The sequence below is a fragment of the Siniperca chuatsi genome, linkage group LG3, assembly GCF_020085105.1.
Source record: "Siniperca chuatsi isolate FFG_IHB_CAS linkage group LG3, ASM2008510v1, whole genome shotgun sequence".
NCBI classification, from domain to species: domain Eukaryota; kingdom Metazoa; phylum Chordata; class Actinopteri; order Centrarchiformes; family Sinipercidae; genus Siniperca; species Siniperca chuatsi.
The window spans coordinates 4,789,963-4,803,785 of record NC_058044.1 but is presented as its reverse complement, the minus strand read 5'-3'; the positions used below and the strand labels follow the sequence as shown (position 1 = coordinate 4,803,785).

Below are 13,823 nucleotides of genomic sequence, written 5' to 3'. Positions count from 1 at the left end.
CACTTATTTTATTTTATACTTATACCCACTTGGTACTTAATTTATTACCTGTATTATGGTGTATTATATTTTTTGTTAGTACTTCTATTCCTGTGTGCACTGACGTAAAGGCGAGCTGCTGTAGCAAAAGAGTTTCCCCCACGGGGATCAATAAAGTATTTCTGATTCTGATTTCTGATTCTGTAACAGGCTTGATATGTTGTGACAGGTTACCAGTAGATGGCAGTATTTGTTTAGTGATGTGTTGGGGCCCAATAACAAGGATTTCAGTTTTATTTGAGTTGAGCTGAAGAAAATTTATCGACATCCACTTTCACTGAGTATATTAGCAACTGAAAGCATTTGTGTGTGTGTGTGTGTGTGTGTGTGTGTGTGTGTGTGTGTGTGCATAGGCGGCATGATTAAGAGACATGCAGTGAGAGAGAAGCTTTCCAGACTGCCTGACAGGCAGCTCCAGCTAATGACTGTAATCCCTGGATTACATGATCATATTACAAAAATATCATGTCTGTAAATATTTGTAAAAAAAAAAAAAAAGTGAGTGGTCTTGGATGACAGTAATATTTCTGATTTCATAAACTTTTAATGGTCAAAGAGATTACTAGGGAGAGAAATGGAATGAAATTGTTGTGCAGCCATCCAGTAGAGGGCCACAGAGCTACTGTTTCATCCAGATGTGTATGTGTAGAGAATGTTAGCAAGCCAGCTAAACCCACACAACCTATGCAGTAAATCTGATAAATTTGGAGATTCTTTTCCTCTTTTGGGGGATGCTAACCACTTCTCCAGTTCCTTCACCAAGCTAACATGTACCACTGGTCACAGAGCGCCAATAATGATATCATCCCTCCATCAAACTCCTGGTAAGACAGCAAATAAGCGGACCCCCAAATTATCATATTATCATAGAATTACTGGGATTAGTAACTGCAATGTAATTACTGAATTTCAAATTGTAACACTTACACTACTCAATATTGAAAAAAGTGATCACATTATTGTAACACTTTATCGTGTAATGCGTTACTGTCCAACACTGATCATTTATGTGACCCACTGTAGTTATGGAACTTTGCTCAGTGATAACAGGTGGTGATGAAGGAGCATGAAATGTGGTTGAAATCTCCAAAACAAATCTAGTAAGTGGACCTTGAGTTAAGAATGTTGTGTAAGCTTCTAGGGAATTAAGGTAAATCAACAGAATGTCCTCACAAGTAACAAAAAAACAAGTGTGTGTATTTGTGATGAGTGTGCATAGCTGTATGTGCTTAAAAATATTGAATCACAGTGTTCACCACTCTCTCACTGTGTGTCTGTGTGTGTGTGTGTGTGTGTGTGTGTGTGTGTGTGTGTGTATACATTAAAGTGACTAATCTCCATAATATTCTCTCTACTGCACTCTGTAAGAAAGGCTGCATTTATTTAAGCACAGTTTTACTGTACCAACCCCAATTCATCTCTCTCTCTCTCTCTCTCTCTCTCTCTCTCTCTCTCTCTCTCTCTCTCTCTCTCTCTCTCTCTCTCTCTCTCTCTCTCTTGCAGTGACATCAATCAACCGATTAAGCTCTTCCCTCCATCCCTTGTTCTCCCAAAGTACCTTTGTCCATCTCTCCCTCTCATCCCTCCATCACCGGAGCAGGATGAGGAGGAGGAGTACCTTGATCAATCCTCCTCACCACTATCACCAAGACAACCACCACCACCATCTACCCCAGTAAAACCCCATGAGAAAGGGCCACCATCACATTTAGTTTCCTTTCCTCTGGTCATAACTCAAACTAAACTACCTGCACTGAAATCAGTCAACCTGGGGTTAGGAACAAAAAGACTGTCAGCATGGAGTGGCTTCTAAACAGAGTTTCAGAGGACATTTCACTGAGGTCAGGCAGCCATGCATAAATCTCAGCTTGTTTTTCACACTGTTAAAGGGCCATTAAGTAAGATTTGTACTGCCCTTATAGCACAAAATGACTGCAATATATCTCGATAAGGTTTTTGATCGATACTTCAGCGATTCCTTGGCTGTGTGACGGGAATCTGTCTTTCAAATTTGGCATTTGGACCTTCACTATGTTCCACTGGGGCATTTTGAGGTGCCTCAAGGGCACTTTGACGAGAGTAATTGAGCAAGGAGAGAAAATCATTTTATTTCATTACTCATGGGGCGCCTTGGTAGCTCAACTGGTAGAGCACGTACGATGTATCAAGGCTGAGGAGTCCATACCGTAGCGGCCCAGGTTCCAATCAGGTCTGGGCCCTTTGCTAGATGACATCCCCTCTCTCTCCCCTGCCTTTTCTGTCTCTCTTTACTTTCTCTACCAAATGAAGCAGAAATGCCCATATAAAAAAACTTTGTCCTTCACCCCCCGCGGGTGGTCTCGTCCTTCGAGCTCGGGTCCTCTACCAGAGGCCTGGGAGCTTGAGGGTTCTGCGCAGTATCTTTGCTGTTCCCAGTACTGCGCTCTTCTGGACCGAGATGTCTGGTGTTCTTCCAGGGATCTGCTGTAGCCACTCCTCTAGTTTGGGGGTCACTGCCCCGAGTGCTCCGATGACCACGGGCACCACTGTTGCCTTCACCTTCCAGGCCTTCTCCAGCTCTTCTCTTAGCCCTTGGTACTTCTCTAGTTTCTCATGTTCCTTTTTCCTGATGTTGCCATCGCTTGGTATCGCCACATCAACCACAACGGCTTTCCTCTGTTGTTTGTCAACCACCACGATGTCAGGCTGGTTCGCCATTACCATTCTGTCAGTCTGGATCTGGAAGTCCCACAGGATCTTGGCTCGGTCATTCTCTACCACCTTTGGAGGTGTTTCCCACTTTGACCTCGGGTTTCCAGTCCATACTCAGTGCAGATGTTCCTGTACACTATGCCAGCCACTTGGTTATGGCGCTCCATGTATGCTTTCCCTGCCAGCGTCTTACACCCTGCAGTTATGTGCTGGATTGTCTCAGGGGCCTCTTTGCACAGCCTACACCTTGGGTCTTGTCTGGTGCGGTAGATCTGGGCCTCTATTGCTCTGGTGCTCAGGGCCTGCTCCTGTGCAGCCATGATGAGTGCCTCTGTGCTGTCCTTCAATCCAGCCCGCTCTAGCTCTATATATATATATATATATATATATATATATATATATATATATATATATATATATATATATATATCCATTTATCCAACTAGATTTATCCAGCTGCTTAGGGATTCAAGCCAATGACCCAGTGGTTACAAGATTTTATTTACACCGCATTCATGTCTAAAGTTATTAATTTTTACATTATAATATATTGAAGTGTCTGAACAAAGCTTTAGGAGGAGCTATTGGCATAAATGGAATATAATATTTATAAGTATGTTTTCATTAGTGTATAATTACCTGAAAATAAGAACTGTTGTGTTTTCATTACCTTAGAATGAGCCGTTTTTATCCACAGAGGGAGCAGGTCCTCTTCCATGGAGGCCGGCATGTTGCACCGCCATGTTTCTACAGTAGCCCAGAACGGACAAACCAATCACTGGCTCTAGATTGGGCCTTTTGCATTTTTCGAGAGTTTCGCTGCCACCGTAGTTTCTCCTACACGCTTGGAACAGGAGGGTGAGACGAGCGGTATTCAAATGATTGCAAACTGCAATTTCACCGCTAGATGCCACTAAATCATACATACTGGACCTTGGTAGTTGGGGAGTAGGAAATATGCTCGCTTTCTTTCCAATATTTAGATGAGAAAATTGGTACCACTCTCATGTCTATATGTTAAGTATGGAGCTGGAGCCAGAAGGTGATTGGGGGGAACAGCTAGCCTGATTCTCTGTTCCAACAGTAATGTGTAAAAGACCATTTGCGGTTGTACGGTGAACTTACCTGCTGTAACAGCCAGGAGCAGTGAATTAGTTGGAGTTGCAGAGACTCCTACAACACCAGCTAATTCAGCTTTATGTTTAAAATAAAAACACATTTAAACATATCTTTCAAGACTTTCTTTTGCCTACCATTAGTATTTGAGTCTTTTGAGACAACTGTCCTTTAAATTTATTCAGGCATTACACATAAAACCATTTAATGTTGTCACTGAAGTTTGACTATGAAGTTGAATGCATGAATTGACTAAAATTAAAATCGCTATGTCAACAAAAGTAACACTTTTATAGCCAAAGTATATGCATGCAGTGCAAATTCAGCTATTATAGCAGAAAAGAGTAGATTAAATTTGCAACATGCTTCTTTTTTTCACCTGCATTGTTTTCCATTCCTCGAAAACACAGCACAAGCTTTTTAACTCATGATGAGCTTTCACATCTAATAAAAAACTGCCTCACCAGTGTTGCTCCTCTGAGGCCAAACACTGCAACTCTTCAACATTTACAACGTTGACAACATTTCATAAGACAACGCAGCCAGGAGAGCAGTAACACTGAATACCAACAGCCAGAGCAGACTATTAAGAAGAGATTACACTACAACATGGTTGTGCTTAATGAAAATGTCCTAAACGTTTTTGGGAATGCAGCCAAGTTGTCAAAACTGGAAACAACCTTTCTTTAATACACCACAAGTCATCAGACATGACTGCCTGCTAAAGGTGAAAATACAACTTAACAATATGTTATAAGTGCAAGAGATTGGTGATTTAGCTACACAAGAGGGAGAAATCATCGCATTGGTTAAGTTAAACCTCAATGAGTAGAGCTGCAGAACCACAGCACAAGTTTATTTTAGTAAAAATCTGACAATCACATTGGAAGGTCAGAGGTTAGCTAACCAGCCTACCTAGATAGTGTGTAGCTCATTATTTTCAACTTTTGTTTAGTGGGTTGCTCCACCACTTTGGTCCAGACTGAAATATCTCAACAAATAGATTGCTATGAAATTTTATACAGACATTCATGGTGCACAGAGGATGAATCCTACTGACTTTGGTGATCCACTGAGATTTCCTCTAGCACCACCAGCAGATTGACATTTTTGTCTTTTAGTGAAATATCTTAACAACTATGGATGGATTACAATGAAATCTGGTACAGATATCCATGGTGCCCAGAGGATAAATCCTGAGGATGACTTTGGTAATCCCTTAACATTCCCTCTAGCACTACCACCAGGTCAAAGCTTTCACTTATCCTGTGAAATATATCAACATCTAAAAGAAGGATCGGCACAAACATTACACAGACATTCATGGTTCCCAGATGATGAATCCTAAAGACCTTGGTGATCCTCTGATGTTGCTTCTAGTGCCAGCATCTGGGTGAAATCTCAATTTGTCCAATACTTTGGTTTATGACCAAATACCTACAAAATTAATTCTAATCCCATCAGCCTTAGCTGTACTATGGGTTTTGAGCTAATGAGCAAGTGTTAGCATGCTAGCATGCTAAACCAGTGGTTCTCAAACATTTTCTGTCATGCCCCCTTCAGAAGCCGAAAAAAGTTCATGCCCCCACCCCACCACCACCACACATAAACGGATTGAATAAAAAAGGAGCCAAGTTGAATTCCATTGAATTAAAAGAAATGATTCAGGTCAGCATGATAGCATCAGCAAACTCTTGCTTTTTTATTTCCCTACAACAATCATGTTCACTTAGTTGCTTTATGACCCCACCCCACCCCCAGTTTGAGAACCACTGTGCTAAAACTAAGATGGTGAATATATATATATATATATATATATATATATATATATATATATATATATATATATATATATATATATATATATATAGCATGCTAACATTAGCATTTAGCTCAAAGCACCATTGTGCCTCACTGCTAACTGCTACTGTTCCAGGGCCCCAAATAAGTTGTTGTTAGGGGACAGTTTCAGTCACAACGCTCCTGTTTCTGTCTGGCTCTAAGCATATTATCTTTTTAGTGACAGTAGCTGCCAAGCTGTTTAGAAATGACTTTTCACCCTGTATAATGGATAAGGCCTTGTGATGTGTGTGTGTGTGTGTGTGTGTGTGTGTGTGTGTGTGTGTGTGTGTGTGTGCGTGCATGTGTGTGAGTTTGTGTGCGTTTGTGAGTGTGCATGTGGGTGGAGGTAAGATGAGGTTCGTTCTGTTCTGCAATCTGCCTCTCACTTCCTGTTCTATGACCAGCTTCCGTTTCAGTATTGTTAACAGAGTCACTACACGGCGGCTGCTTCCCCTCGACCCAGACAACCTGCCTGCACAGCTTCCTGTGTGTATGTGTGTGTGTGTGTGTTTTCTTGTATTACTACATTCCCTTTACTTGCATCTTTGTGTGTTCATGTGCCTATGTATATAAGTGTGTCTGTTTTTGTGTGGATGTGTGTAAATTAATTGGCCAAAGCAAATATAAAACAATCTTGTGTTTTGCCTTTGCAAAGAGGAAGAGACTTTCAGTATCTTCCTCTTTTACTGCTGAAAATAATGCCTCTTACTTAAATCAGCACTTTTTTAAAAAGTCTTTCTGCACTGAGACAGAAAACAAGAAGCTGAAAGATGAACACTTCCTCTTAAGACCTCACTGCTCAACTGTTTCACTTATTTCTAAAACAGAACTGTTTCATGAACCACAACATGGAATCAAATGAAATAAAGTGTGTTCATAGAGCACAATTTAAAGACATTTTTGTTACAAAGTGGTCATTTTGCAATTGATGTATATGTCTTTAAATAAAAGTATGTATACTGAAAACCAAGTCATTATTTCACTTCTAGTGAAATCGTTCACTGCTCCTTACTGAATAAGCCCTGTGCTGTGTCTGAGTATCAGCACTGTCAACCCTGTAAGTCAATGATCATTACTGGGCCAACAAAACCAACTCAGAATCCTTTACATTGTTCCTGAAGATGAACTCAAATTTGATTTTAACAGCCAGGTTGGACAAATCAAGCCTTGTCGGATTAGAGATTCTGAACTCTGAGATAAACAAATGTTCTTGGTAACGCTTTGTGTGTTGTTTTGACAAGCCACTCATCGATACAACTGGAGCTGGCAAAGCCTTGCTGAGAAAACAACTAAAATGCCAGCCAGCCTACAGTGTGTGTTTGTGTGTGTGTGTGTGTGTGTTTGTGTCTGTGTGTGTGTGTGTGTGTGTGTGTGAGAGAGAGAGAGAGAGAGAGAGAGAGAGAGAGAGAGGCAGCAACCTGACAAGATCTTGGGATGATCTATAATAAAACCTTTCAAACTGGACTGATGGCAGAATAACAGATATCTCAAAGACAAGGCTTTCCAACACCTTCTGACTGAGCCCCAAAAGCTCCCTCATGTCAAATCTTTTCACAAAAAAACTACAATACCCAGCCTCACCTTCACTGGAGTCTTTAAACCAAACTAAACCCTTACACACAGTGATGACAGTCACATTTTTGAGTTTGAAAAATCCATCTGTGCCCCAACAATCCCTAAATGTTACAGATACAAGTCAGTAAATAACTTTAAGTTGTGCTTTTTCACCAAGGATTCAACAGGCTGCAAAAAGCAAATAAATCCAATTTCTAATGTTTCTCTCTGCATGCTGGAATTCATAAAGTTTTCATCTGTATGTTTTTACACTTACATCAGTTGCCAGTAATTTGATCAACCAAATCACTCCTAAAAACCTTAATCAACAAAGTCAATCATCAGACCTGTGGCTTCAAAGCAAGAAGGAAGTGAATCATTAGGCCTACAGCACATGTCGTCCTATAGGCCTAATGATTTTATAATTAAATAAATGCAAAATATATTGACTTATATATTGAGTAAAAGCTACTCTTACTGGTGCAGGTGGCTTTGGGTGAGAGCAGCAGCTGAGTGTCTAAAATGTAAGAATTTTTAGAGCAGCACAGACACAACAGACACTCACGTGCGCCTTGGTTCTGGAGATCCATGTCTCCAAAAGGAGCGCGAGACGCGTCTTGTGGAACCTCCCGGTGGTCTTCACAGCGACGAAGATGTCCTCCAGCTTCAGTTTCGGCTGGGTGACATGTGCACCTCCGGTCCCGCTGCTGCTGCTGCTGCTGTTGCTAGCCGGGATCGGTGCGTCCCTGGCCGGGGATGGAGCCTGCTGAATCGGGCGTCGAAGCACATAGATTAACTGCTCTTGAACCCCACTGAGTTTGGGAGGGCTGCTGGTGCGTAATTGAAAATCCACGTAGAGAATGATGAAGAAGGTGAAAATCAAGACAGGCAACCTCCGACGTATCAATCTCTTATGCATGGTAGAAAAAAGTTATTTAGATTCCATAAAGCATCAAAACCATGTTCTTGGTCCCCTCATATAAAATCCTCATGTTCATTTTTTTTTGGCCTAATTTCGTGGCGGTTTCCTCCATCACCTCTTCTCATCCCTTCTTTATAACGTTATCATCGCTGTTCTTCATTAATCAGTTCATACTTTGCATGACTGTAGACTGTTTGTCAGAATAATTTCATAATCCCATCATAATCCTAATCACTTTTTAGAATTTCACCTGTTTTGAATAGACAGCTGCATGACCAGACTGATTTCCTCTAATTTTCTGTGTAAAAGCCGCTGCGTCTATTTGACTGTCACAGCAGCAGCTCTGCCCACCCACTGTCACCAGAGTCAAGCTACACGGAATCAAATGATGGGATTTCCTGACATAGATTTCAAATTAAAATAAGTGAAACTAATAGTAGCTATACTTCCGGTTATAGCCTGCTTTTATTTGAGAGTATAGGTTAAACATGCATCACATAGGCTAATATGGGACAAATATACTCAACAGGATGTTATATATTATGGTTTCCTAATTATCACATCCAAATATTCTCAATTACATTTATCTTTAAATATAAAGATAAACTAGTTGTAATATGGTTGATGTTAGAGCCATGTATACAATAGAGAAATATTTGTAAATAATTCATATTTTGTACTATTGATAATGATGAGAAAATCTGTAGTTTCATTATAGGATGTTTAATAAGAACTAATAACGCCCTCAGCCAGCTCCTGCTTCTGATTGGTTACAGTTTTTTCTGACTGCTTAAACCCCAACCCTGATTCTTATAGCACAACTTCTAAAACTATTAATACTTATAGCAAAACCACTCACTGAGTTTGCAAAACTAAAAGCACGAACACTGCTTTGCACTCACTTTGTAATTTTGTAACACACACTTTGCAAAACTGTAGGTACAATCCACTGCACAGCACTCTTTTTGCGGAACTGTAAACACAACTCACTGCTTTACACTCAATTTCCAAATGATTAACACACTCCTAGCAATACTATACACATGTATGGCTATTATTTACACTATTTTGCCAACTGTCTGGCACACTGTCACATGTGAAAACTGTTTTAGATAATTAGTTCACTTTGCAATCAGCCTAAGCAATATAAATAAGCCACAGGTAAGCTGTCCATGTGGAATACCATGGAGGGAGCAGGAAGAGTGAGAAGAGTGAGAATTAGAGGAGGCCGAGGAAGAGGACGTGGAGGTGAAGAAGTAGGAGGAAGAGGACGCGAAGGTGAAGGTGAAGAAGCAAAAGGGAGAGGACGACAAGGACAAGGAGGTGAAGTTAGAGGAAGAGGACAAGGAAGAGCAAGAGGAGGACGAGGAGAGGGAAGAGGAAGGGTAAGAAGAGTAAGAAATAGAATTACTGATGACATCAGAGCTACAATAGTGGACCGTGTAATCAACCATGGGATGACCCTGAGCGAAGCTGGCCAACGGGTTCAGCCTAACTTGAGCCGCTACACTGTAGCAAGCGTCATAAGGACATTTCGAAATGAAAATCGGTTAGTACAGTCACTTTGCACTAAGTTTTGTAGCACTGCCATACTCTAATGCGAAACACAACAATACCATACATGTAAAAATACTGAAATTATTACTTTACAGAATTGCAAGACGTCCAGATGCTGGGGGCAGAGGAAGAATGTTCACTGCAGAACAAGAGACCCATATAGTCAATATGGTGATTGCAAATAATTCCATAAGGCTACAAGAAATTCAGCAGCGCATAATTGAGGATGACACCACCTTCCAAAACATACACAATGTGAGCATTTCTGCATTAAGTCGTGTACTTGCCCGCAACAGAATCCGAATGAAACAAATCTACAGAGTCCATTTTGAAAGAAACGGTGAATGTGTAATACACCTGCGATATGACCATGTGCAGGTAAGCTATAGTATCATTGGTACTGAATCTGGAAGTGCATACTGTAGTACTGTGCATGAGCCTGCTGTGCTGCATTTGTTTTGTCTTGTCCAGAGAGTGATGGAGCTAGAGGCAGATGCCATGGGTCATGAGCAGCTTTTTGTGGATGAGGCAGGTTTTAACCTCACTAAAACAAGGAGAAGTGGCAGGAACATTATTGGACACCGTGCCATAATCACTGTCCCAGGACAACGTGGTGGTAACATAACTTTGTGTGCAGCTATTAGTCAAAATGGTGTTGTTCACCATCATGCAACCCTAGGCCCATATAACACTGCACACATTATTACATTCCTGGACAGCTTACATGACATGCTCACTAATTTGAGACCAGAGCAGACCAGATATGTCATCATATGGGACAATGTTAGTTTCCATAGGGCTGCTTTGGTCCGCAACTGGTTTACAGATCACCTGCTCTTCACTGTACTCCACCTCCCCCCATACTCTCCATTCTTGTATCCAATTGAAGAGTTCTTCTCTGCCTGGCGCTGGAAGGTCTATGACCGTCATCCCCATCAACGCATAGCCCTTTTACAGGCAATGGAGGAGGCATGTGGGGATATTGACCAGGCATCATGTCAGGCCTGGATACGGCATTCCAGAAGATATTTTCCCCGGTGCCTTGGACTAGAGGACATTGCATGTGATGTAGACGAAATTTTGTGGCCGGACCCAGAGAGACGACACGATGTAAACTGATTTTTTTTTTTTCTCAGTGAAATTACTATTTTGTGTTTTGTCTTGGAAAAAAACACTTGTTGTTTTGTTTTGATATGTGTAAATAAACACCAGTACTTGAAGTTTGGATCCCTGTATGTTTACAGAACTATGACCTCAAACTGACATAGCTTGTGCACAGAGAAAGCAAAAGCCAGATGTGTTTTTTATTCATACCATCAGTGTGTAGTTGGCACATTGTGTGCTTATTAATGTGATGGCTTGTGTTAACTGTTTGATACGCAAATACCATTTTTTACGAAGGTTTGAAGAGTTAAGCAAGGTTTATTAGCTTTTGCAAAAGAGCTAAAATGTTTTGCTGAAGAAGGGTTTTCTCATTTACGTGTAGAGTTTTGCAAAAATAGCCAATAGTAACAAAAAATGTGCTCAAGCCATTAGGAACAACAAAGATACTGCGCAGAACCCTCAAGCTCCCAGGCCTCTGGTAGAGGACCCGCGCTCGAAGGATGAGACCACCCGAGGGTGAAGGACGAAGTTTTTTATAGATATATATATATATATTCTATCATGCCTTTACAAACCAGATTTACAAGGTGCTTCACAAAATACAATACCATACAAATAAAACCAAAAATTTAAAAACACTTGACAAGATACCTCAAAAACTGACCAAATTCCCCTCAGCCAATCAGCTCTAGCCTACTTTGTGATTAATGTAAACACAGTGTGCTGACAATCACAATCAGGCCCTGACAATCAGCCTTACAGCCTCACAGACTAGCATTCAATAGAATTATAGTTTCGTTTCATTTAGCCATGCAAGTCTTTTTAGGACTATATATAGAGCAATTGTGGTGTTATTCTTGATTATTTTCCTATTTCATTCTTTTCTTAAAATGGTGGAATGAACATATTTCTAGGCCACCCAGTAATAAAGCTTCTAGTTTGTGCCATTTCTTCATTATGATCAATTTCACAAGATTGAACAGTGCTGACAAATGTGGGATTTTTGAGAAATGCAAAGAATGAAAATAAATGCAAAGAGTATATTTTGATTTTGATGTTTTTCTGACCTAAATGCAGTATATTGCACTGCCTCTAACTCTTTTAACTTGCCAAGCAATGCCTACTCACAGCGACTAATCACAGGTTGCATACATCCATGAGTTGTGTTTAGCAAGAGTGAGGTTGCCTTCTTACATTGCTACATTTGAATATTTTCTAAGAATCCTGAAGACATAAAGCTCTGAAGAAGAAAGTAAAGATTTATGAAAGTCAGAAAAAAACAACTTCTGTAAGAAAAACTTTTTCCGGTCTCGTAACCCATTTTCTTCGTCCTGGGGGACCTCTTGGGGGGTCCCAATCCCCAGGTTCTGAACCACTGATATATATGAAGAGCTGGCTAAAATTGCCAAAATGAGAATCACAAACCATACACCAGACAACTTATCACAGCCCGCCAAGCCCGGTGTCATCCTCACTCGGCCAGAAACAGCAAACCACAGCAGAACACGCCACCTTCCTTCTCTTCAGCACGCAGAGTTACTGTTACACAGCTTTCTGAACGTTTCAGCTGTATCCAAAGTACACTGCAAAACTGCTATATATGAACTTTCAAAATTAGGACTTTGCGAATAAAGGGTTTCATTCCAAAACACAAGTATAGGCTTCTTTATTTTGGGGATCATTAAAGTTTCGTCTTCTGTTATGCAAGAAAAAAAGCCTCCTGATCAGTTAACATTTTAAGCTGATAATATCCTCAAAAACGTAACTATTTTGAAAGCAAAAGACCACAGATGACTCATAATGTTAATGGTAGGTTTACCGGCAATAAGCTTCATGTCAGCAAACAGTAGTACATCATTTGTTTTTCAAACAGTGGCCATCTCATTTTGAAAGGAAACTGTATGTCAGGATCCAAACCCACAATAGTCTGAGTCTTATGTACGGTGCACTAAAGGTTTCAGAACTGCTTTAACACTGATGTAAAGTTGAGAGTCATGTGTATTCTTGCGCTCCTTATTTTGAGAGGTAAAACAAATAATCTACATTATTTCTGGTCATAAATCACCTTCGTATTAATTTTTCTCATCCCCCAGAAGCTGAGTTGATGTGACCTTACATGTACGAAGGATAAAGAAACTCTGAAAAGATTAAAAGAAAGCAAATTTAAACATCACAACATAATTGGTGATAAAGATGCCATAAGTAAAAGGAAAAGAAATATCTGATGGATTGACTCTGGCAACTGATGAAGTGTCCTTGAACGAGTCCCATGGGGAGTAAAATTAAAGCACAAGTGTAAAGCTGAACCTTGAACATGTGCAAATTTAGCATTTTGGCTTGAGCGTGATGGTAAAGGACAGCTCATGGAGTTTCCAGAATAAAAAAGGTTCATATTCTGTGCGAGATGAATGTGCTCTGTAAATTTGAAATTTACCAATTTGATTTCAGTATTCTTAGCCATGCTCGCTAAGGATGGCAATGTCAGTCAGTCGGTGGGTTCACCACTTTGGTCCAGACTGACCTACTAGTGGATGAATTGACATTCATGGTCCCCAGAAGATGAATCCTACTGACTTTGATGATACCCTGACCAAATATCTGCACAACTAATGACATTCCCATCAGCCTCAGCTTGGTGTTTAGTGCTAATTAGCAAATATTAGCAAGCAAACACGCTGACCTAAGGTGGTAGTGGTAAGCATTAAACATGCCAAACATCAGCATGTAAGCATTGTCATTGTGAGCTTGTTAGCATGCTGACATAAGCAATTAGCACCACTGTGTACGGCCTCACAGATCGCTAGTGTGGCTGAAGACTCTTAGTCTTGTTGTAAGATTTGTGAAGATAAAACATAGTTGAGGAAATGTAAGTAAAGACAGACCAATGATCCTATAGCCTTTAGTAAAAATTACTAAATATGTGTCAAAGAAGGCATTGTATTTCACATGCCACTAATCACAGATCTGCAGAAATGCATGCTGCATTGCTCCATAGCAT

General features: G+C 40.4%; 1 protein-coding gene across 1 annotated transcript in view; it reads right to left on the bottom strand.

The window, feature by feature from the left end:
- mfng (MFNG O-fucosylpeptide 3-beta-N-acetylglucosaminyltransferase) overlaps positions 1-8,522 on the bottom strand; it is a 29,683-nt gene extending 21,161 nt beyond the window's left edge. Inside the window, exon 1 of the mRNA XM_044190143.1 lies at positions 7,808-8,522. Coding sequence (XP_044046078.1) covers positions 7,808-8,161 — 354 coding nt within the window. The 5' untranslated portion in view covers positions 8,162-8,522. The remainder of the gene's footprint in view (positions 1-7,807) is intronic.
- Between the last annotated feature and the right edge of the window lie 5,301 nt (positions 8,523-13,823).